General features: G+C 42.7%; 1 protein-coding gene across 12 annotated transcripts in view; it reads right to left on the bottom strand.

Moving 5' to 3' along the window:
* The window catches only part of LOC127607564 (R3H domain-containing protein 2), a 52,515-nt gene that overhangs the window by 23,426 nt on the left and 3,547 nt on the right, over positions 1 to 25,542 (bottom strand). For 8 of the 12 annotated variants that reach the window (XM_052075995.1, XM_052076005.1, XM_052076002.1 and 5 more), the window contains 7 exons: positions 6,076 to 6,246; positions 3,845 to 4,008; positions 3,542 to 3,761; positions 2,915 to 2,956; positions 2,333 to 2,419; positions 2,104 to 2,227; positions 125 to 203 (listed from right to left, as the gene is read on the bottom strand). In XM_052075995.1, the coding sequence (XP_051931955.1) occupies positions 125 to 203; positions 2,104 to 2,227; positions 2,333 to 2,419; positions 2,915 to 2,956; positions 3,542 to 3,700 (491 nt within the window). In that variant the 5' untranslated portion in view covers positions 3,701 to 3,761; positions 3,845 to 4,008; positions 6,076 to 6,246. Of the gene's footprint in view, positions 1 to 124; positions 204 to 2,103; positions 2,228 to 2,332; positions 2,420 to 2,914; positions 2,957 to 3,541; positions 3,765 to 3,844; positions 4,009 to 6,075; positions 6,247 to 6,344; positions 6,703 to 19,419; positions 19,862 to 25,542 lie in introns of those variants that run through there. The other 4 variants (XM_052075998.1, XM_052075999.1, XM_052075996.1 and 1 more) reach the window with 4 other exon arrangements.

The raw sequence follows: 25,542 nt of genomic DNA, 5'->3' as shown, positions 1-25,542 counted from the left end.
ACCATTCGTGTGCTATAAACTGATCATTTTAATTTGAGAATCTAGACAACAGATTGTTATGTTTAACTTGTGCAACTTATGAAAGAGTCGAATAAGAATAAGTGATAAAGGAATAACCTCCCACCTGGGATTGTTTTTCAGTGTGTTGACCAGAAACTCATGCACGTCGATACCCGTGGAATCAGTGTATTCCTGACTGGAGTCTGACCAGAGAAAGACAAAAAGATGGCCTTAATGTAGTTGATAGAAGCGTAATAACATTCAAGTGCAAAGTCAAGAAAGCTACTAGGTATAACAACCAGAGCAGCTTCTAACACCGTATTAACAATTCCTAGTTGCTGAGGCAAGGACAAACAGCCGGAAAAGTAACGCACACTGTTCTGCCCCCTTATACAAACACAGACGCGGGCGCGCGGGTACGCGCACTCTCTCATTCACTCAACTTCAGGAGATCGTTTTTACTATTTCCCGCGACATTAAACAGTCAGGGCAGCCATTTGAGCTCCGCCGCACTCAGTCTAATAACGCCTAAAGGCTAGTGCCCCAAGTGGAAGGGAGGGAAGATAATGACAGAGAAAGAGCAAAAAATACAACTGGGCTTCATATAATAACCAAGAGTCTTTTCTGTGTGTGCGCACTTCTTCATTTTGTAACGTAACATGAATTATCAGAGATTGACCAGAGGAAGATGTTAGACATAAAAAGCACTCAAGTGCAATTTTCTCATACCGATAGCTGGGCTGGAATCTCACGTTTTTACCCATTCCAATCAAAGTCACAAAATTATCAGATGTCTCGAAAAGATTATCGAATGACACTATTGTGTGGGGTGTTTCAAGACTAGGGATGTACTGATAACAGTATCGCTATCGATGTTGTTTATTGGTCTTGTACTCGCAATTGAAAAACACTCCAATGCTATGGCAACCCATACCAGTTTAGTGGCCTGACATCTACCTTTTGAGCAGGTTGGTGAACCATGAACCATGACAGCCATTGTGGAGATCGACCTTAATGGTAACACGGATGACAACACAGGTCCTCCCCTAGTTGAGGAACATGGCGTGAAGCTCTAGAAAATCTATGCTTGCCGGACAGCCCGGCTCCACAACTGAACTAGAGAATGAACTCCACTTGGGTGGCGATGGAGGCAGCTGTCACACAAATTGTGCCGGTGGGCCATCCGGCAAGCATCGAGTTTCTCAAGCTCAGCTCTGCACTGTTACAGTTGAGCAGGGCCAGCTGCGTGCCTGTGACAAGGCCATGTCAGAGCAGGCCAGCTGGGCAATGCACTGCAGCATAGCACTTAAAAAAAAAACATAAGTAAGCAATGGTGAGAACCAGTATAATTTAAGATGTCGTGGTCACAATTTTATTTTACAACTGAATTGCCTCATATAACAGGCAACATTTCGATAAAATGGGTTAGACTGTTAGGGTATCATGAAGCTGGATGGTAAAATATCACTAATTCAAGGTGATACTTGAAAATAGGGGTCACCATCCTAGTGCCTGCGTGCACGAGGTAGCACCCAAGAATCAGTGGGACGTGGGCTCGTTCCAAAATTAGCTCGCTGGTGAAGGAGCATTGTAATTTTCACGGAATGTTGTATAACTGACCATTTGTAAATGTAAACAATGGAAGAGATTTATTGAAATAAAGGTTGCATATTAGTATTAACTTGTTTATTAAGTGCACTATCAACGATTACTCAAATTAAAGTAAATATAAGTGCTCGCCCTGTGTCTGAAAAAAAAAAAAGCCAGGTATTGGTGCATTTCCAGTTTAGACCAATTTTTGCACAATCTGCTTGGAAGGGAAGGGATGACAATCATAACAGATAAACCTGTTCAACATTCATAGACAGAAATTCTTATGTGTGTGTATGTGCGTGTGTGTGTGAGACGTCCTGTGTTGGTAATGGAGTATGTCACCACGATAAGAGAAGGTTTTTTTTCTTCGTCATGTGTGGGGTCACATTTTTTAAAAACTAGTTAAAATGTGTCACGATGTGCGTGCCCATGTTTGTCATACCAGCTTGGTTTATAAAGATAGTAACAAAACTCATATTGTTCTAAGTTCAGGCTACACCATAAACTTACCACGTGACAACATCTTCCGCGGAGCCTTGTCCTTTTTCTCCTTCTCTTCATTTTCATAGTCTTCCTTGGAGGACTTCTCCTCTTCCTTGTCTGACGGACAACTGATGTGGAGCTGGATAATATCCTAAAAAGAAAACAGTGCATCAACTCTAAAAGGTTGCACACCAAAAATTGACACCGAAACTGGCTGTTGGTGTGCAGTGTTTGAAGGTAAATAGCGGTATGGTACCGATTCTGGGGGACCATCATTGGAGAAGAGACCAGAAGACTCCTCACATACAGCCAGACTCCTCACCAGCTTCAGCTTAGCATTAGACTGAAACAGTAAAAACATTCTTTACCTGTTCTTTAATATGCATTTGCTGTGCAACCATCTCAATGGAGACAAGATAACGTTAGGACTATAGATGGCTGATGTGCGTAACAGAAAAAAAGACAGTTCTGCAAGGAAAGAGGACAGCCTTAAGTGTCACATGGCGAATGCACAGAGGCTAAATGTGGCAGAGCTCATTAGGACACGCTTTCCTTAGGCAGATTATGGACACTCAAACAAAATGAGGGTGATCCAATTGTTAAGACAGTAAAAGCTATACTTCAGTCTTCCACTCAGGCACCATTTGAGCTAATCAATCTCGTTCACAAGAAGCATTGAGCAAATCTACATATTTCTATAGCATGGCCACAAAAATAAATAATGGTAGAGGTTAGAAGAGTTGCATGTTCAGAAGCAAGAATAGCAAGTTGGTCATCATACATAACTAACAGGAGTAGCCAATAGCGTACGTAAAAGCTCAGCATGTAATAAATTTACCTTGGCCCTTTTCCTGCCATGACTGTGGTTAGGAGCCCGTTTCTGCAAGAAAATTTCAAGGAAAGGTTACAATAATTGAATGTCTAATGGTAAAAAAAAATCATGTAATATAAAGTAGTTGGTTTCAATAAATTGCTTGTGTGTCAACCGTGGGCACAGTTAGTCAAACAACTGTAGATGGATGTCATTTTCAGGTTCACCAGCTCCGAATTTCACAGAAATCAAATTCAAATCTTTGGCACTTGAAAAAATAAAATTGCTGGCCACTATAAAAAATAAAATAAAGGATACCAGCAAATCAGGGAAACGTAATTATAGACAATTGCGGAGGGAAAAAAAAACAACATTTTTAAGGGCGATTTTGGGAAGGTGTATTATTCGCTGGGAGCATTTTATACACGGCATTTTACAGGCTAGTAATTGTTACAGTAGCAATACAGAATTAGCAATTACTGTATCAATTATAGGATTTGTGCCGTTCACATATGGAGAAAAAAAATGTAGATTTGGAGATGACCTGCAGGACAAATAATGAATGAATTTTATCTCTCCCAAAATTGGAAAGTTTCAATTGTGTTCAAGCCTACTGAGAAGATTTATGCGTACACACGGATCACTCCACCAAACCTGAACATCATGTGGGGAGCTATCTTCAGGCTCTGGACCCTCTCCTGTGCCTTCCTTGGGGCCCTGTGGCTGAGGAGAGGTCTTTCCTCGACCACAGGGCTCGATGAGTGGCCCACTCTCTCCCTCCTTCTGGATGTCTGGGGTCAAGCTGACTGACATCTTCCCCTGGGAGAGGGAGAGGGTGGGAGATGGGGAGGGGGTTGGGTGCAGGACCCAGGAGCTGCTCAATGGAGAAACAAAACAAAACAAAAACATAAAAATGCCAGGAATTGTGTTTGTATGTGGTAATGTATTAATATCTACCTTTGGATGGGATCAGATCGTCTTTCCACGTTTTACAGTGAGTGCGGCTGGGAAATCCTGGAGAGGAAGATGCGGTGAAGAAGCCACTAAGGTCGTGTACTAGGATGGACTGCAGCAGGAGGGGAAGTGCAGGCCATAGTAAGCCTTAGCCTTCCGGGGTTGGGCTGGAGAGGAAAAAGTTTTGTTCATTTGTGATGCTCAATTGCTTGTTAATAGGCCTTTAATTGATTGGCACTTTTATGAGACGAAGATGCCAGACACAAATAGAGGATCAACTGGTCATGTTTAGTGTCTGTACAATTTGTGTCACAAGTAAGAGTTGTAAACCACATTGTAGTGTTCGGACAAGATAACAGTAAACCTAGCTTCTTGTATTTCTTCTGCTGTGACTGCCTCTTCTTTGTTGTACTTTCGAGCAATGTCAACGTCCTGGGGCACTGGACTGCCTCTCACAGGTCAGTCTTGTTACTATGACAGGCATGTGATTTGTGAGAAGAAACTCGCAATTGTCAGTGATATACCTTATATCATAAGTTAAGATCACTTATTGACACAGTGACTTTAAAACTCTGTAAAGACGATTATATCTTCAAGTTGATTCATGGCATGTTTTGGCATTAATACAGATGCTTTGCTGAAATCAACAGGTGGCACGTTTGTGCAGCACACTAACAGCGTTACTGGAAATATTTTACGAAAAATGAGACCGGTAGCATGCTCATTTGTAAAGTATGCCATTTACATATGTAAAAATAATAAATGCACCCGGTCTAAAAAGGCAATCGTTAATGCTAGCTGATGAATGGCAAGCGGTGGTCCATCAATCTTTTCATGGTGAGAATGAACATTTAATATCTTTGCCCGCAAAGAGGAGAAAAGAAACCCATTCAACTTAGGTTTCTTAAAACCGTCAGTCAGGCTTTCATCCTGCAGACACTCGCAAGTCTTTTTTTTCTTCCACTGGCACCATCAAATCACAGACATGTTCACGGACTCAGATATTTTCAGTTTAAATTGATGAAACTCTTTCAACAATCCACACAACAAAACTACAAGTTTGCAACATGACTGCAGAAAATCCCCTAGTCCTGCAATCTGGTTTCCTGCGTCCACTTATTGTATACCGTATAGTCGCAGGAAGATTGTCATAATCTCCTACTGACTGCAAGAAACTGAAGGTATCAAAATATGAAAGGATGAGCGAGTGTCTGAATGCGAATAGATGAATGAGTCGAGGGGGTGAGCTTGCACAATGGAGAATGATGTGGATTGTGAGTGACTGAGCTTGTGCTCCAAAGTGCAAACAGCTCGACAAGAGGGAAAAAAAATGTAATGACTTCAGCATAGAAAATAAAATACAAAATACCAAAAAATGTGAAGTGGTTCAACTCTATCACACACTATAACCGCACGCACTTGCCAATCTACTTCCTTGACTACGTTACATGAAATTACACTTTAGATACTCCAATTTTGGTAATATACGCGCTTTGAAAGGCCATGTAAACATGCAAAATAAGCTCAGATCCGAGTTTTTAAATACCCTTCCAAGACCAATGGATTGACCATTTTATATCTGCCCTTCAGTCAATCCACAAGCAACGTCGGCATTTTGAGTACAATTACTTGTGTGCGCGGCAATGCCGCTTATTCGCCATGGCGAGAAGTGAACTGGCGGCCATCTTACGTTGACACTTACTATGCGAGCCTACCTTGTTTTCGCTCTAATTTTTCTGTCTCTGTGGCAAAAGTGACAGTGTGTATATCGACACACACATATACAGTATGTGGAAATAAAAGTTGATGCGTCTGGCACGTAACTCAATGAAAATAACACAAGCAGAGGTAAACAAACACGGCTAAATTCAGTCGCAGGACGGAACCGCTCTTTTGGTGCGAAGAGGAAACCGACTGCTTTATTACTGTGGTGAGTGATATGGACATAATGTTTTATTGACGAGAGAATGTAAGTAGTGGAAATTTGTGGCATGATGTTATCCATTATGTCACAAATTAGATCACAAATGATCACAATTAACATTTATTGGGGTAATTCTATCTGCTCATAGATTTAAACTGTTTATTCCTAATGTTTAAAAAAAACCTATTTTGACCTTAACCCAAACAGTGACTGCATATAAACGTAGTCCTCGTCAGGTGTAATACACAATTTAAACATCGGGATAAGTGTACACGGTTTTATAATATAATCCAATAAACAATATAGTTACACAATCAGGTGAACTGAAGGGGGAGCAGTTCGCCGTCCAGTCGAGGAGGGGGAGGAGGAGGAGGAGGAGCACACCAACGGGCCAGCCACCACCTCAGCTCTCCTCTGGGGCCACTCTCGTGTCTCCCGGCGACTCAGTGCAGCAACATGGTCGCTCTTTCACTCGGGAGCCCTAAATAGTCAAAGCGAAAAAGAGTAAGACACGCATGACGTCATGTTTCTCAAACATACACACACAGGCAAACCGAGTGACTCATCTCTGCTGCTTACTGCTGCTGGATGTAGCGGAGAGGATAGAGGAAGAAGCAGAATTACACTCCATCAGGTTTGTACTCCCTTTATGTCCTGAATAAATCACTCTTTAAAACAACTTTTTAAGACCTCCGAAGAATCTCTTCTATCCAAAAACATGATTGTACACGACATTGAAACAGTCAAACGGAGAGATTTGGCAGTGGAGTCACGCAAATCAGGCGATGCATCTTACACCTGGGGGTTGTCTCGCATGCATGCACAAACACAGATTACTTGCGTGTGCTGCAGGATCGTCAGAGACAAGCGAACAATCGAGGCAGGGTTTCCCACAGAAGGGAGAGCCCGGGCGATTCTACAGTAACTGCGTCACAGCAGCGGCATTGACCTCAGTGACGCCCACACCTAGGCTTATACAAGACTCCCACGGTTTGCCTTACAGAGACAATCCTCTTCTCCCGTTGCGGTACGTCATCTTGTGGTTATGTTTAGATTCATTGACTTGGTATCTTAAGCAGTTAAGTTACAGTCTGTTCGACATAGTGTTTCTGATATAACAGGGATAGAGTAGGTTGTATCTGTGCGTCACTAAGGGCAAAAAAATATGTATATATTTTTTAAAAAGGTAGAATTTGACGGCTCCTTGGGACCACAATGCAAAAATAGTGCGCTTGTGAATAAACTGGCTTTACCTCGTCACACCTCCTCCACCCCAATCTTCTTTCATGTTTCCTCCTCACCCCTGCTTCCCGCAACACACTCAGCGCTACTGGCACACTCGGTTGCCAGGGAGACGGCAACGTCATTCTCAACTGCTGCCATTTGTGTTGAGCAAGTACCAGTGAGGGGGGTCAGGTGGGGAATGATGGCAAAAATAAATACACAGCTTGTAGCACACGCTGAGAGGAACATCGATAGCAGTTGAAAGCAATAAGGAGGAGCAGTCAGGTATGCATTCGCTTGCGTTCAGATTTCTGCAAGGTTGTTGGGCCTCAACCACACTAAATTGACGGGTGGTTGATGAGGGTTGCAAAAATCAACATACTCAAGTGTTAAAGAACGTTGTTTGCACAATAGTAACAACATATCTGTGACATGCTTCCCACGAAATGAAATCAGGCATTTCACGTGTTTTTTTTTCCATCTGATGGGGAAAAAATAGGCTGCACACCCCATCCCCTCTACTGGGGATTAATGCCAAGTATGACTTTTGTTACCACAACATCCAGGGCAAATCACCTGCTATGTGCTGGTTATCTGGTGTGAATGTTAACTGTTTACCTTTCAGCTATGACATGATAATACTTCTGTCTGTGGCCTTAAAGTGGCAGATATTGGCCTTGCCTGGCCTAGCCAACAAAGTCATGGTGGGAGAATTCAGTGTCGGGGCTTAGTAATGTAAATTAGCGCCACTGTTTCGTCACAATTCAGATAAACTAATTTTCAGAGGGAGGCAGCTTCCAAATTATTTGTTATTTCCAACTTCATGAGAGAGCACGCACTGCGACAACTATTTGTACAGAAGCAATTCAAAGTAAAACTTCCATTATGTTCCTTTTACGTCTGCGAGTGCCTAAATGACACTTCATCACATCTTGAAGGAGTTTTGTAAACGTTCTGAAGATGCAATACGATAGATTGCACTCATATATTCCAAATCATCCCTCCCGGAGTGTATTGTTACACTTTCTCTGTCCTGTGTTGCATATGTGTTAGCCACATCAATGACCAATTCAATTTAAGCACTTTACGGTAGGGGTCGTCAAGGCCAAGGATGGACAGTAGAGCCTGTGTCAAAGAGCAGGCAGGCGACAAAAGCTGCAACACTACTATCTGCCAGTGTCACCACTTCAATTGTGCCTGCTGTTATCATTTGACTTGACATACCACACAGCTCAGGCTTCTTACGACGACTATACTCACAAGAGGTTATCTGGGTAATTAAACTGAAATAAATCCCCAAGCACAAACACAGATGGCAATCAACACTTTAAATGACCAATATAATGGTTCAGGAAATGTCACATCTACAACTGACTGGTTGCAGTACTATAATAAGTTCAACTTGTTTCTGATTCTGCAGCAAGGATTTAGGTGCCTAATTTTTAACATGCACTGGCAGCATAAACAAAGGACTGATTCCCAAAGGTTTCCCAAACAGACGACACTGGCTGATCTCCCATGTGCGTATTCAGAATTTCAGACCTGCCTGAACATTTTAAAATGACCAGCTACCCTCCTCCTTGACCCATCACCTTATCACAGTGGAGGGGTTTATGTGTGCCAATGTTCCTTAGCAGCTGAGTTGTCTGGGGCTTTATGCTCCTGGCAGTCACCCATGGCAAACAGGTTCTAGGTGAGGGCCCAGACAACGCACGGCTCAAAAAACCCCTTGTGACAAATACTATACATGGACAACGTTTACCCTAGCCCGGACAGGGGCCGGCACACCCACGTCCCAGAAGTCCCGGCACACCCACGTCCCAGAAGTGGCAGGGGACATTGACTCAGAGTTTGACCAAAGAGTTTCAGATCAATGATGGCCACAAGTGAAACTGAATCATTCTATATTCCTGTATTCATTCCTGTACAAACTGGCTAATGTGTTAACCAGTAACGAGCTCTCCAAATCTACATACTCAAGTCACTCATCAGGGCAGATCGGTAGGGGTCGTCAAGGCCAAGGATGGACAGTAGAGCCATCCTTGGCTCTAGAACACTCAAAGATACGACAGTAAACAAAGGTTGGGGAACCCAAGGGGGTGAGAAAAAACCTGCACTTCACATTTTATTGTGTTTAGAAGTGAGACGTATTTTTTTATCCAATTACTTGATAAATCAATGGGATGAGTTAGAATACTCAATTCTAAAAATAGATTAAAGCTGCAGCCCTTGCAAATGGATAAGAATACAGTAATCCCTCGTTTATCGCGGTTAATGGGGACCAAAACCACCCGCAATAAACGAAAATCCGCGATGTAGCGAACAATAAAACATTTTTTAAAATAATACATTTTTTAAGTCCGCGAGAAGCTGCGGAAGTCAGCAAAACTGTACTCCATGAATATGGATTTTTTTAAATGAATGTTTGAAAAAATTTGCGATGCGCTGAAGCCGCGATAAACGAACCGTGAAAGAGCGAGGGATCACTGTAAATGTGTGACAAACAGCGGTCTAGACCTCCCAAAAAGCCCTTTTATCCCCTGAAGCAGCACTGCAGTGAAAACCAGTTTGACCCACTTAACGAGCACACAGTATGTACTGACAATTTAAAAATGGGACCGTCCTGATGACAGGCAACCAGCTGAGGCGCAGGGGGCCAAGCTTCCCTGCACCGTGTGTCAAGTTTCCACACCAAAGGATGTTTGCTTGGCTAGCATGAAACACTAGATTTGCGCGAGCATCCATGTGGTCTCTATTCATGAAAAAAAAAAAGAGAGAGAGAGTGTGTATCGGGTGTGTATCAGGGCTACTCTTGGCACTTTGGTGTGTTGAGGCTTACAGTTGCGTACAGATTTTTTTTTTATGTTGTATGCGCTCAGTCACATTGATCCATGACAGGTTGAACAGGGTCAGGGACTAAATAAAAGTTAGCATTGGGCCGAGCTCTTGAAAATTCTCATGGAAGAGTTGGTTTATCTAAATCACCGAAGAACATGAAAATGCCCCTTTGACAGACAAATACGTCATGCGAAAGAGCTTTTGAAACCAGTGTGAAGCACAAATTGGAGATGAATCTACTGATTTCGTGGTGCATTTAATTTAAAATTCAACTCTAAATAATTTAGTCGCCAGTCAGTGTGCACAAATAGAAACCAAGAGCGAGAGTCATTTTAACTCACTTTGCCTTGGGTTATGCATATTAAACAGACTTACATAAACCTATGCACGACACTGAACAAGAAAATATATACTTGAACCTAGCTTGCTAAGTGTTAGCACGGATCATTTTGTGGCTCCACGGTATGACTATGAGTAATTCCAGCATAGTTCACAGTTTTCAGCCATATTGTCCAGCCGTACCTTATAAAGTTCTACAATAACACAGAGACTCATATGCTTGCTGTGAAGCAGTTATATTTCTCTCTAGACACTTACTAATTTAGCAGCTAATTTGCCATTCAGAGTTGATTACTCTCCCCTGTAACGTGGTTCCAGCCAGACCTCTGTTAAAAGTATCGTGAAGCCACGAAGCACGTTGCCGTTTTGGTGTTCTACGTTTCAAGTTAGCTTAGCGATTAGCATTGCTTCTCCATCTTCACCTGTTCTCTCATCTTGCTTGATATGTTGCATGATTAGCTATTACATGTCACCCTTTAGTGATAACAATACTTGTCAGAAGTGGAGTTTATTGGCCACCACGGAGGCAAGGATCACTAATTTACCAATTCCAACTCCGATCCTTGAAATGATAGAGCCAACTACAGCTTGTACCTGGTGCGGAGCAAGTTAACAATCCCCCGGTAATTCCAGAGCAGTCGCGAAAGCAGGGAAGGATGAGTGACTTAGGCTCAATGGAGATACACATAAATACAATGTTAAATTGTTTTAGCAAGGTTAGCAGTTACATTGTTAATTGTATTACTGGAAATGTCACACTTAAGAATGCCCTTCCGTGCTCTCCAAGGATGAAGCTTGGAGATGGTAAAGCCCAGGAAGCAAGTAAACAGGTATGTGCTGGTATGGTCAAACCCGCAAACAGCAAGGGGAGAGAGCCATCCACAGGCAGCATGGCCCAATTCATCTTGTCTTGTATTCAGCTGCGCACCTCGCCCATTTGACGTTAGAGGGAAGCCATTTCACAAAAGACAGCAAGGTTATTTCTGCACACAGTGAAGGGTGCTGTGTGTGTGTGTGTGTGTGTGTGTGTGTGTGCACGCGTCATAACAGCCAAGTTTCTGCAAACTCAGAGCCTCCGCATATATCAGCGGTGTTTTGTGGTGTGTGTGTGTGTGTGTGTGTGCGCGCGGGCGCCGCCGCGCTCGTCTATGTCAGAGAGGATTCCCCTTTGCATCGGTTACACAATCTCCCTGGGAGGGAACGGGGGTGCGGTGGCCTGGAGGGGACGGCCCATGAGTGAGAGCGTCACTGGAGCGAGTTCACACACATGCACCGTTTGGTGCACTTGTATAAAACAGACAGCCAACTTTAGATGATGACAGAAACCCGACATACATGGTCAACAGCAACGGAAGGCAGGATTTCTCGAACCATCTACGTCCTCACAACCACCCCCTCATGTCCTTGCTCTTCCCGTGTGACGAGGATACCCCTTGCTTGTCTCCTTCCTGCCTTCCTGAGCCTCCACCCCCACCACCTCACCCATCGCTACAGCTTGCTCCATCCGCCCACGACAAAAGTGTTTGCTCCCTTTCGCTCCTTTTCTTCCTCTTTTAATGCGTCTTCTTAAATTGTCAGCCCTGTTGCTGACGCCATCCTCCTCCACAGTCAGCCCACTCAGTCCTGTGGGACGAGCTATGACTCATTCGCTTCCTCCTTCCCTCCCGTCCTTGTTACCTACCTTTCTCCCTACCTTTCTGCAGATCCCCTCAAGTCTTTTTTACAGCAACTTTCAGCTACAGTATCTATATATGTTTAGTTCTCGGTTCAGTTGCCTGTCGGGGCGTGTGAAAGTTGGGAGGTGCACCAAACGGAGGACGCGAATAGCGTTTGATGTAAGGTACCTTTACGGTACCATGACTTGGCTCAGTTGCTGCTGTTAACTTTTACATCACATCAACTAAAACCTACCCGTTCATTGCCACTGACAAATATAACCGTTAATTATGTTTTTCCATCTGGAAGACATCTTACATAGCTTGTCGATTAAATTCTTGCATGTACAAAACTGTAATGAAAAACTAACGGCAGTGGATGGCAGCGACGCATCACTTCAGATTGAGATGTGCATAGCTTTTGAGGTGAAAATAAAGATTGGGGTTAAATCTTGGCTTGTCAAGTCCAATGCAAGGGAGGAAAATGGCAACACGTTTATTCGCTAGCAACTTTTTTCTTGTAAGACATGTCTCCTCTTTTTTTGTTTCGTTTGATGCTGATTTATATTGTCAGAACACAATAGCCTCTCTATACCAGGGGTCACCAACCGCCGGTCCGCGGACCGATACCGGTCCGCAGGGCATTTGGAGCCGCAAAGAACTTGCCTTAATTTCATTTTATTCATTTTGGAATACGAAAGATGTTTTATTTTGAAAAATTACTGGATTCTCCGTTACATCCGTCTGTGTCACGCTTGACACGCGTCAAACCACGCTTCTGCGTCACGTGACCGATTACGCTAAAAACACAATGAGTAAAAAATGAGTGTAAAAAGCTGCTGGAGATCGCAAATGACGGCGACCTTAAAAGTACGTTTGAGCCAACTGGATTAAAGTTATGGTTGAATATTCTGAGATCGCTACAATAGCACTGATGCTATTTCAGACATGCTACCTGCGTGAGGCGGGGTTTTCTGCAGCAAAGGCGGCTAAAACAAAATTACAATGTAGACTGGACATAAAACACACACTTGAGGTGTCAGTGTCTCCTATTACCACGAGATGGGACCGTCTGGTTGCAGAAAATCATGCTCGGGGCTGTGTTGAGTTGTCATTATCATGCACTTTGAATTTGACCAGAGTGTTGCGGCCAGATTAGACGCTCCTTGTGTTCATTTTATTTTGAAAACACAGTTTTCAGGCAGCTCATACCATATTGTTTTGTCGTATCATTTCCGTCACACCTTAAATGCCGGTCCCTGAAAATATTGTCTTACATAAACAGGTCCGTGGGGCAAAAAAGGTTGGGGACCCCTGCTCTATACCATATTCTTGATCGATGATTCAAAATGCTCTAAAATAGCTGTAATTTCGGGGTACTCCGCTGGCAGTGAATGAGATAAAGAAAATCAGCATTGGATAAGATAAAATATACTAAGAGAGATTGCAAAGAAATGTGTTTTTATAAAGGTAATTTCTGTATGTACAATAGTGTTGTTTTCTTCAATTGGATGTGATGTGTGCCTTAATGGGGCTGTCCTGCTCCATCCGCTAGCAGTAGTGAAAAAGCAAATCTCTCCCAATTTATGCTCTTTACCAATAAACCAGACTTTGTTTTCAATTTACATCAAATGTGTGTGTGGGTTTTTTGTTGTTTTCTTTAGGTGAATTTAATCATGAGAGACATGCCTACAAATTGTATCTTACACAGTGAAACGCTTTCTGACTTTGGGTTGAGACTTCAAATTTCAATGCCAAGCTACAGTAACAACACTGTGCCGTAACGTGTCATGGTGTTTTGGTGCAAGTTGTGTGATTAATTAAGTTCTTACAAGCTCACAGTTGTTGTTCATGCGTTACTGGAAATAATAATCTGTCAATGACGCTTGATTGTTTTGCTGCTCTCGCCGCCATTCTGTGGTCCTGCTGCCACTGCAACCCCGCAATCACATGCCAGTCACAATTGCGGTTTTTGCATCACTACATTCTGTTTCGGCAAAGCTTGATTTAGTGATGAAAGTCCTTTGGTTCAAAATCGGCAATGCTCTTTTTGGCCTTTTCCTCAAACAAAGGGTGACTTTGTTTGTTCTAGTCTGACCGGACCAGCATCGTTAGGTAGGTGGTGGAAAGACACATTGGCATGCTGGCCCCGGGCCACTGGACCAGAGTTAACATCAAACTCTGCCAGGAATAAAGACGACAAAAGAATTAAGCTATTTCAAGAGGGCCTTTGTGTGCTCGGGCCAGAAAAAAAAAATCTGTGGATACCTGAGGCAAAAATCAAGACTATACCCAAAATGAAAGTGGCATTATCAGCTACAAGCAGCGGGATGACCAAACACGTAACAGTACAAAATTTAGCAGGCGTCGGTTTAAAAACGAGTTCCATTCCAACAGTGGCTGCAAGTTAAACTAAAAGAATTTAAAGTACCCTGAGAAATAACAAGAATGTACTCAATAAAATCAAATTGTACTAATTGTACTGCAAAATAGCAATTCAAGTTGACTTCAGTACAGCCAGTGTTTTTTTTAGGTGGTAGGAACAGAGTCTGCAATGGACTGCTTATAATCTATATGAATGCTGATATCAGAAATTTTGGATGTAGACCGATATAATCTGAGAGTGTATTTTAAGATGACATTGATATTCAATTTCAATATCAAATCAGGACACCCCAACCTTCTTGTGTCGCGTGTGATTCTTTACGCGACAAACGGAGGGACAACTGAAAGCAAGCCAGTGAGTGCCTTCACCATTTTTCCCACTGCGGAATGTAACAACTACCTCACGGGAGGACTGCTAATCAGTCAGAATAAAGAGTCGTATCCCCTGTAAAAACGTTAGATACATAAAACTCAGTTCGACTTCAAGGAGTTCACCTTTTAGTTCATTTCCAAGCATCACAACTTCTATTTCAGTCTTTCTGGGCAGCCAGTAGGAGGTGAGAAAGACAGAGGAGCAGCAGCTTACAAGTGAGACAGGGAGAGAGAGGGGAAAACTTCTCAATGATGAAACAATCTGTGCTGTTAAGTGATTGGACCAACCCTCCACCAATCGGAGGATCAGATCCATGGCAACAAGCTCTGTTGCCAAGAGAAATCCAGCCATATCCCTCAACACCCCCATATTTTTCACTCCCTTCCTCACCCTCACGACCCCCTCATGTACCAACCTACCTTTCGCTTTCCCAAATTCCAAGGCCATTATTAAAGGGGATTGAGTTTAAGATTTACACCACTGGGAGGAGGGGAAGGGGACGGGGGGACACTTAACGACGTGGCTAAACGGCACAGACAAAAACAAACCCACACGTGCCAACCAAACATGGCTTGAAGATCCCTCGGACTTAATGAGGCTTACAGAGTGATCAGAATCTGATTCATTCACAAAGAGTCATTAAAATGTGCAGCTTCTTCACACACAGACTGTCTTGTATCATTCACACCAGTAAAATTAAAGCTGCATTCACACAGTAAGTCACAGTTTGATCCCCCCCTGACATTACAGGCTGCGGTTACCAAGGTAATTCTCAAATACATAAACATTTTCTGACCTATAAGCTTATGATTAATGTGTGCAGGTAAAAAAAAAAAAAGATACATATTTACAGTGTTTTAAAAATGTACTCTGTCATTTCTCCTTCTATATTAAAACTGCCAATACCTTTTTGTCCTTTTTTTTGTTGTTCTGTTTTTACAACAAAATGATTATTCACACTTGGAACTGCTGTGAAGCGCCCGCTCTTCAACACAACACGGATCGATACCGGCTCAGTCAATTCCCACCATCGGCGCGCACTCTGTGGTGTAGCCTCGAGTGTGATGGATGAACTCTTAGGGTCTACAGGGAAGAAAATAGAATAGTGGGGCCATCTTTAAACGTTAAGAAATGCTCGGTTGTACAAAATCAGCACCTTTACTGCCAGACAACTTCTGGAATTCAGCATACATTTGATGAAATTCTGTGCAAATGCATTGAGTCAGGGCTTGTGTTTTTTGCATGTACAATTTGCAATGAATGCTAACTGGTGACCGGAAAGTTGTGAAATGTGTAGGATTTACTTGCAAGAAGACTTGAAACATGAAGCATAAAACAGACATTTGTAGTGATGGTAGCACGTAATTCAGCCAGGCAAACGCATCATTACGAGCGGGAGCGAAGGCAATGACGTAGAGTCGTCATTATCAGACATCCCTTTGAAATGCAGAGATTGAAAAGACTATTTCCCCAAAGTATTTCTAGCTCCTCCAGCATTGCCCCTCTGTCAATGTATGATTTTTAATTTATTTATCTATTTTTAAATGAGCACCTACACGCTGGACCATATTTACTTGTGTTAACACTGCCGCATGATGTCGTCTTTTGGGCGTGTCACTCGAGGTGTCTTGTGCATTTGTTTTCGGATTGTGAACGAGTACATACATTACACATCTTTATTTCTATCAAATATGTTTAGGATAAACTATTGTACCAATCGGTTTGTCATCGTTGAAAAATGAGTAGAGCATCTCGGTTATGGTTGTACGAGGGGGCCTATATTTGATAAGACGTATGAGTAGGAAAAGGTGGCCCTGTTCGTGAGAATTGGGGAAAATTCAACACTGGTCAATAAATATCATGTCCTCATCCTTGGCATAATATGAATATCGTACAGTTCGGTATTTAGCTGAATACAGATGAGGGCCAGTGGCTTTCCTGACATGCACAAATACATCCATTTGACAACAGCTGGCAGCGTGGCCTGCCATGCCAACAGTGATGGAGGCTTGAGAGCTGCCAGCTCGCAGGCTTTACCCAGAAATCAGGCAACCAACCAATCACCAAGTCAGGCTCCGTGTGTAAAGGGCTAAAGTCACTCTTACAATGCGACAAGTTGCATCCCAAAAATAGCCACTGGGGAGGAGGATGCAATAATAACCAGGACATTGCTGTATCCATTCTGCAACAACAGAAAACCACTGTATGTGTGGTTGCAGGGCTGCAGGCAGGAGCGCTCGTGAAAACGAACCACTTCTAAATTTGTCTCCCTGACTTTGTATTGTTCAGACTTTGAGTTTTTATCGGCATGACAGATTCATTCTCTGAACTCTTAAGTCCTGGCTGCAAGCATTTCTAAATATAAAGGCCAGCAGAACTTTGTGATATTATAAATTCATCTGAAACTAAAACCATTTGCTCTGAGATGGTGGCATGCAATCGAGGTTGGAATTGCTTCAACGATGAGATGATTAGAGTGAACAGAATTTCTGAATTGTTCGACTCATTGAGAACTGCCAATCAAGCTTTGTCCTGCACATTTACCAATGGCCGATATTTGCAATCTTAACTCGTCCAGCGCATTCTGTACAAACTACTGAATGAATGACCCTGGTGTGTAGGTTTCCTCCAGGCTGCAGGTGAGTCAGTGTAAACCTTCTTACTTAGAGGCATTTACAGCAGTGAGTTTCTCCAGAGGGTGCCATTGATTATTTTGCCACCACCCCCCCCCCACTCCTCCCAACCCACCCTCCTTCCCTCTGCCTCTTGAGCATCCTCTCTTTTGTGCTTGGTCTTTTTCCCACGCACTGGCAATTAGAATGCAGGCTGCAGGAGGGCTAGCAACCTGGGATGCAGGAGTGCTAAGTTACCTGAAAATTAAACAAATAAAAGTCATGGAGTATGTTTGAAGTTTTTAAGGAAAATACGCCTTGCCACAGAAATTATTGGACATTGTAATGTCATAAATGTGTGATTTTGCTGTACCTCACTAAGCTTCATTTCAGCCAGCATCAAAGGTGTTGTTTCCTACGATTTTTCCTGAAAGGGCAGTACTGATGGAAAGTAGAACCGAAGACAAGATCCACTGGCATATACTGTATGGATGAATGCGCTATGAACAAAGAGCTTTGAATTTGATCATCTGATAATTGTTGTGCATTGGAGTCTCAGTTGTGTATGCTGTCTGACAAGAGTGAACCCATAGCTTCTAAGGGAAGGTGCTAGCTAACGAGTGTTGACGCAGGCTGGCCAGCTGCCAGATACTTGTCACTTGTGATCAAAATGTAAAGTATGAGTTACGTTTTAACATTTACCACATTAGAAGTCGGTTTCATTTTATACATGTTGATTGTATGTTAAAGAATGATGTGCAAGGGGTGCATGAGTATTACCTAATTCCCTTTTATCATTAAAGTTAAGTGATTTTATTGTTGCTAACGTATTGATACTGGACTGTTAATGATGGCTTCGTGAGGCCAGGTTAGTTAAAACATTGTATTGTTAGGTTAATAAAGCTTTTATGAACCCATTATTCCACCACCTGTAATCACAATCGAATTAAATTTTGTCAACCCATTTCATGAAACAGCTGGTGTTCGACTTTGGAGGCTCCACTGTATTATGTTACAGATGTTATGTGTTCTGTTTATTATTTTACTTTAACTGTTTTGTTTAGCGCTTTGATACAGCTGCCGCTGTTGTGAAAGCGCTATATAAATCAGCATGTACTGTATTGTATAAGTGTGGTTTACATGCCCCAGCTATAAATGAACTTGTGGATTCACAGAGCTAATTGCTTTTTTGGTGCTGCAACATTACATTAAAAAAAAATACACTTGTTATAGTTGTGCCACCATCTGGCAAATCTGGTGATTTGGATACATGAGCTCTCCACCTCCCCCCGACTAACCCTCGAATTTAACTGCTATAATGATCTTCCAGATTTCATCGAAACAGATCTGGGCTGAGTAACTAAAAAAGCTTTCACAAATGACAATCGGGTAATTGCGAGTGGGATTTTGCAAGGCTGTAACCATCAGCGGAGAGCGTGTCTTCGAAGCCAGGTCTCCTCAACCTGAAACAGTCAATGAGGGCGCGCTGCTATTTATAACCACTGATTTTTTTTATTCAAGAGGGCTCTTCTGTTGTGCTTTTATCACCTCCTCTTGTTTTACTGCTGCCCGCACATTCGGTCTCAACACACGGCGAAAACACGGACGCAAATTACCTTGGGGAGAGAAAATGAGATTCTGAGCGTGCGTGGCACACACCTAAAATGACATGACCACAGGCTACTGCTGTAGCTCCAAGTTAAGATGATCATTGTGGATAAGCGTCAAGGTCTCTTAACGCAGGACTTCCCACATGCAGCCTTATGTAAGCGACTAGGTTGCCCCTCTTCGCTACACCCCTCCCCTCGCTCCTCGGCGTGATGGCGTTGCAGCGATGCCTTCTTGCGCTGTGACCACCTCCGCCCACAGGGACACGGTGGAAGGGAATTCCTCATTACCCCCGCCTTTAAGTGGCCACCAATTAGTGAGAGCCCTCAAGACGGCGGGGTCCATATTTGATGCATAGTTTGTGTTAACAATCCAGTTTGTCAGTTACTGCTCATTCAAATTACACCGTAGACGAAAAAAAAACAGCAAAAAAAGTTGCAAGCCACTAGTGTACTAAGGTTACGAAACTACCAGCAGAATTTCACCCCCTGCCCCCCCAAAAAAAACATGCCATGCTTAGAGCACAATCAGAGGCATGAATTGGTGCCCCAAGATATACAGACTAGGATTACAATGGAGGAATTTCAATTATAAATAACACAGAGACAAAACATTCTTACGGTATGAAGAAGTCATCTCGATGGATCTCCAGTCAAGTCGTATCCGGTCAGATTGTTGTTCTGTGTTTTGTTTTTGAAACTCTGTAAATGAATCACGGCAGAAGAAACAGCAGGTGTGGACCAGAAAGAACTCTCGCTGCTTAACTGCAAAAGGTAATGAATTCCATTGTCGGTGGGGGGGTGAGTTTCCAGCAAGTTCAGCTCATTCTACTTTCTCCTTCCGACAACTTGCCTTGTTCTCATGTTTGAGAGGTGTCGCTTCTTTTTTTCTCAATGAAATTCGCACGGACCAGGACAAAAATCCTTGCTGGCTGGCTCTTTCCCGCTCTCATGCGAACATGTGCATCGTTCACAACGCTGACGTCTCTTGCAAAACCTGCTCACTTTCGCATGGATTCTAGCTCTCTCTCTTCCTCCCTCCCTCTCACATCTTGTTCGCTTGCTGCTCTCGGTGCTACGATATAATTGCAGTGACAGCCAAGCCAAGGCTCGCGAGCACCCCAGCTGTTTTAAAAAGCTACATGAATCAGTCACCAAGGTTGCGTGATTGTGAAACTTTGTTCCCCGAATCATTAAACTTGAACTAGCATAGTCACTACTGATCAATCCCCTTTCACACTACGTGTAAACGGGCATTCTCAGGTGATATTAGAGTCGTTCCATTATGCCAAGACAGGGATGTAAAGATTCAATCCAGATTCTCACTTCTGTATTGACAGCAATTGAGAGTGTTTCAAACAAAGAATTCATCACTAATTATTTGACGGTGGGAGGCCGCGTCACGTTGTGAAAACGTACAGTTGAGGAATTCTCTCACTTCAATGGGTTTGGCATAAAAGGCAGGGGCTGCAGAATTATGGGATCACTGTGTTAGGAGGCTGATGATTGATTGGAACTACTCGACTGCGGGGTATGAAGTGCTGACAGCTGATGTCAAAACGCAGCACTGCTTTAACGGTTAAAAAAAGATGCAGTACAAATATAAAAGGGAAGATAGCAGGCAAAATTAATGAAAGAAAAAAACTCATTAGCTGGGAAAGCCTTAATCCCTCAAGATGACTTATTTGCATGTTCTCCCTGCAGCTTCAGGGAATACGAGCGGAGGACGTCAAAAGTTCAGCATCAAAGCAACTATCTGCAGCGAGCTCAGGATAAGGTAGACGTCAAGGGAAGTCTGCATTGTGCCTCGCTTGGCTACCGTGGAACCAGGATTCATTTGGGACCCAAGTACGTCAAGCGGCAGCTTTGATTTACCAGGGAAAGATGCAACCGAGATGATTATGAAAACATGTTAGTGGTTAACAAATTGATGAAAGGAGCTGCTAACTTTCAAACACAAAACAGTCGTCCACTACATTAAAACAATACACTCCCATATTCAAACCCTCTAATGTGCTCATGAATTCATCAACCGTTGTACATTTGGGTGATTGTGTGCAATTGACTGTTGATAAACGGTCGCAAAAAACAAGATGTCTTTAACTCATTCACTCCCAAAGATATATTTATGTCTTTTCACAGTCCACACGTTCAACCCCAGATACTTATTTTTTTTTTTCAAATTTTCCAAGACTTGTTAGCACAGCATGATAGGTTAGTTAAGTTGCAGTTAATGGGTGTGTCAATGATTCATTTCACCAACAGAGTGGTCGGGTCACCAGTTTTGAAAGATTTGCAACAAATGTGCCCTTCCAACTATAGCCATTCAACTTGGAAAAAGGAAGAATTTTGTTGGGACGGTCAAATCCATCATTTCCAAGGGCAGGGGGCTGTCTTTAAACTCATCCAAAAGTGTAAAGTCGAGAACAGATTTGCGCATTGGACATGGTAGCCAGATCATTGACTTGATTGCAACAACAACCAAGCAAGAGTTTTGCATATTTCACAACTGTTCTCACAGAAATCTCAGGGCGGCAAAATGACCGGGGTTAAAGAGGACAGCACTAATGCCGTCTAATGCTTCACTCGAACGAGCAGAGCCACGTCTTTTGCATCCAAGCTCTTCAACTCTTTCATGGGGCAGCAAAAGACAGAGGTGAAAGGCTTAGAAAGGAGGATGGACAAATAGGAGAGGCACTAAGCGAGGATCAGTGGCCAAAGATATCGCAAATAAACAATTTTGCGCTATGAACACCATCGCCGGACAGGCAGGGGTGGTCTCGATATGAAAAACTACGAAACCTCATCAACATACAGTATGTTATGCTACCTCATATGGATCTCATTTTGGATTATTTTAATTAATTTACATTTGTGAAGTAAATCCATCTGTCTGTGCTTTGTGACAAGAAGCGGCACTGCACTGAGTGAAGATGGAGATTGCAACATTTGATTCTTGCAGTAGCTGCTACCAAATAAAAATGTGCTTGTCCCTTATGATCAAAATAATGTTATTCGTCCTGTCAAAAACACGTCTGTCCATTTTTGTCATTTTAACAATGTTTATGTTCATGGGCCGTCCAAAACGCAAACACACTCGGCGTGTGCAATCGAAGGTTACACTTTATGCTTCGGTGATTTCATTTTATATGTATGACAGTTCATGTTAAATGAGATGATGTGAGGGGTGTTCAATGCATCTCCAGAATGGAATTAACACCAAAGTGAGTTATGTAGACTTTACCACAATTTGTAATCACGTCCGTTAACTTCGTTTTACATTTTTTTGGCAGTTCATTATTTTTAAAACATAATATAAACACTACCTGTATGATTAATAAAGAGTTTGGGCTGCTGCAGTGGTGAGGTGAGGCAAAATGGTCAAATAGATATTTTAGGTTGGGGTTTCTGTCCTATGGCAGCAAAGTAAAATTTAGATCTAGGTCCAGGCAAAACTTTTTCTATGCCTTTCCTCACTAAATTGCAGGGTTAAGATATAATCTTTACTCCCAAGAACTTGTGAGCATCCTCACCTTTAACTTTGAAGTGGAGAAAATCCCGAAGGCCGTGCCACACGGCACTTGGTTTTGCTGGTATTATCTGCAAGGTTGTTCACAAGGGCAACAGAGAGCCCTTGTGCAAGTATGCCCATATTTAGAAGCCAACAAGGAAGTAACAGGGAGGCTTTCCTGCTTGTTTGCCATTTCCTGTTCATATTCTGGAATCACTCCGCCAGCATCTCTCCCAATTTGATGGGCCCTCTTGACGTCACCGCGACAGCACTCTCGAATAGAACATTTTTTTCTCAAATCACATAAACAATGAATTGGCTCATTGACTGCCTACCACGCATTGCTAAGTGCAGTGTGAAAAGGCCTCAACTGCAGACTCTTAGCCTCCCTAACTGGGCCTTCCTCCTCCATCCTTTTCAGATATCCATTCTACCTGATTCAGATCCCCTTTACCTTTCCATTCCCAAGCCTCCCTGTTACATCCTTCTGTCCTTGTGCTTCAGTGTCACTCCTTCAATTCATCTTAGCATTCTAATTTCTGTTGCCTCTGATATCCTCTCCTCCTTCACCCCATTTTCCATACCTCAGCCGAATTCACCATCACTGGTCATGTGATGGTACAGTGCACTCCGCTTAATAGAACACCATTGGGCCGAAGTGCTTCTGTTCTACTAAGCGGGGTTTCTATTAACCGGAGACACTTTATTAGGTACACCTTCAGACACGTCGACGACCAAGTTATGCACGCAGAAAAACCCCTGCTGACGAGTTAGAAGAGATATTTCGACTGTGGACGTCCATATCTTTAATCAAACAACAAAACAACAACTTAATCAACTTCAGTCTAACATCTCAAATCACGAGAAAAATTTCGTTACTTTTGTCTGGAAACAGGAGTCCGTAATTTTGCGGTTGACTTCCCTCTCAATGCGCTGGAAAAGAGGGAAGTCCTGGAAACCGCGGGCGTACCTTCTGAGAATCCGGCAATGCATCGTATCGTCTGAGTATGTCCTTCTTAACCGCAGGTGATAGCACTCGTCTCTTGAATGAAGTTGAAGCGATTGTGACGTGCGTGTGTCTATGTGTGGAGTGAGCGTGCTACCTGTTACTGTATACGGCTAGAACTACCGCGTTTTCTCGCGATAGTGGTACAGTATCGCGATAGCTCCACTTCTCGCGATAGCTACACTTCGAAAACCACTAGTTTACAATGTTCATTGCTTACGGCATGTTCTATTAAGCGGAGATCTGTTCTACTAAGCGGAGTATCTTTATAGGAAATTGCATTAGGCAAATCGGTTCCAGAGCCTTTTGCTCTATTAAGCGGATTACTCTATTAACCGGTGTTCTATTAAGCGGAGTGCACTGTATTGGAAAGTTTGACCATTCAATACTTTTACATACCATGACAAGAAAACACACAAATTTAAATGAATTATGATTTGGTTATGTAAGATCTGTCAGAAATTCTAAGAAAAATTTAAGACTATTTTTCAAAGTACAAGCAGATGTTTGCAAATGGTTGCAAGCTCTGATTTTGAAAAAAAAATCATCTGCCTTCATGAAGGACTACAGGAATCTCAGAATAGTTACTGTCGAGGCTGAAGTTCAGATGATTTGGACAAGTTTTACTTTAACAAGTCTAAATGATTGATTGATTAGCAAAAATAAGACTAGAATAGAGACCAGAGTGACTATTATCCTTGATATCTTCTACTACTGACCATTATTTCCATCTTGGGTGATTCTGAATGAAAAACAAACCCATGCTAATGCGGTTGTAGAGTCAAAATGGACTATGCATGCAGCCCCATGAGTGTTCATTGTGGGGTGGCATGTTAACGTTCAGTCAGGATGTATACACATGACCGTCCCAAAAAGGTTCATTGGGCTGCTTATGTCACCTGCAGTCGGACAGTAGACAGGTCGAGGCAAGATGCTGCTAGCGAGCTAGCGATAACAACAACGAGCGTTGACGACTGCCTGCTAGAGATGTTGCGGGTTAGCTCCAAACTCAGGAATCAAAGACTCCACCAACTAGCCTTGATGGTGGCGAATGAATAAAACTTCTCACGAGAACCGGTTGTAAATTCAATTCACATGACTTTGGGAAGAATAGGAACAAATCAGATGTCGAACAGCATCCAAAACCAAAGCACCGTATTCGACTTTAGAGCTTCCACTGTGTCATGCATATGCATTGTAACCCTCTGAGCTTTGCAGCAAAGCCTGTGAAGTCACCCAGGCAAAGATTTAAAGCCTGTCACCTCCTCTCCAACCAAATCAATAATTGACTTCAAAGCAAACGACGGAGGGCACGAGTGGAAACATCAGTTTTGGGGGTGTGGGGGTGAAAACAAACGGTTTGAAAGATGGAAGGATGGAGTAAAGAAAGAGAATGAGAGGAGAGGGGAGAGGGATGGGAGCAGAAGCAGCAGCAGCAGCAGCAGCAGCAGCAGCAGCAGCAGCAGCAGCAGCAGCAACACCACGCATGGTGCTCTAGCAGAGATCTATAAATAGCTCTTGAAATCTCACTAGAAAAAACACTCTTCTTCCACTGGTGCTGCAAGCGAGGCATTCAAAGGCATAAGCAGATATGGAGAGCAAGCCGGTGAATAAACCTGCGAACTGCATCCCGGTGGATCAGAGCTGCCTATTTCAATGGCTTCAGATCTCTTAAATGACATTTTTTTAATGCTTTCATGTCAGCCGTCTTGGCTTGTATAAATAATTAATAGTGGGTGTGGAATATAGCCGGGCTAAGCACACATAACATATTGCGCAGTGGGGGGGGGGGGGGGGGGCGAAAGAACATAAATATCAGCCACAGGTTCAAGTGACAATTCAATTTTTTTTGCTCTCGAGTGGCAAAACTGGATATTGCATCATGGCAGCATAAAGAGAAAAAAAATAAGACGCATTCAATTAGATATACTATTTGCATTTTATTGACAAATGCATTGGCCATATATTTATTATTTTATTGATATGTATGGCTTTATGACTCTTACAGTCTTATCACCCTTCACCATACACTTGTTCAACATTTCCTCTTAGGATTGGTGCGTTTTATAATTGATGATTCCATAAATCATCTCATCGATAAAATCGGATCATCAGATAACGCATAAGACAAAGATTTTCACATACTGTAATACCAATCGTAAACATGCATGTGAGGTGTATTATTTTTAACAATTTGGGGCATCCTCAAGTTTTACAATGTAGTATC

This window comes from Hippocampus zosterae, chromosome 9 (assembly GCF_025434085.1).
Source record: "Hippocampus zosterae strain Florida chromosome 9, ASM2543408v3, whole genome shotgun sequence".
Classification (NCBI taxonomy): Eukaryota; Metazoa; Chordata; class Actinopteri; order Syngnathiformes; family Syngnathidae; genus Hippocampus; species Hippocampus zosterae.
The sequence above is the reverse complement of the archived record's forward strand: the minus strand, read 5'-3'. Positions and strand labels throughout refer to the sequence as shown.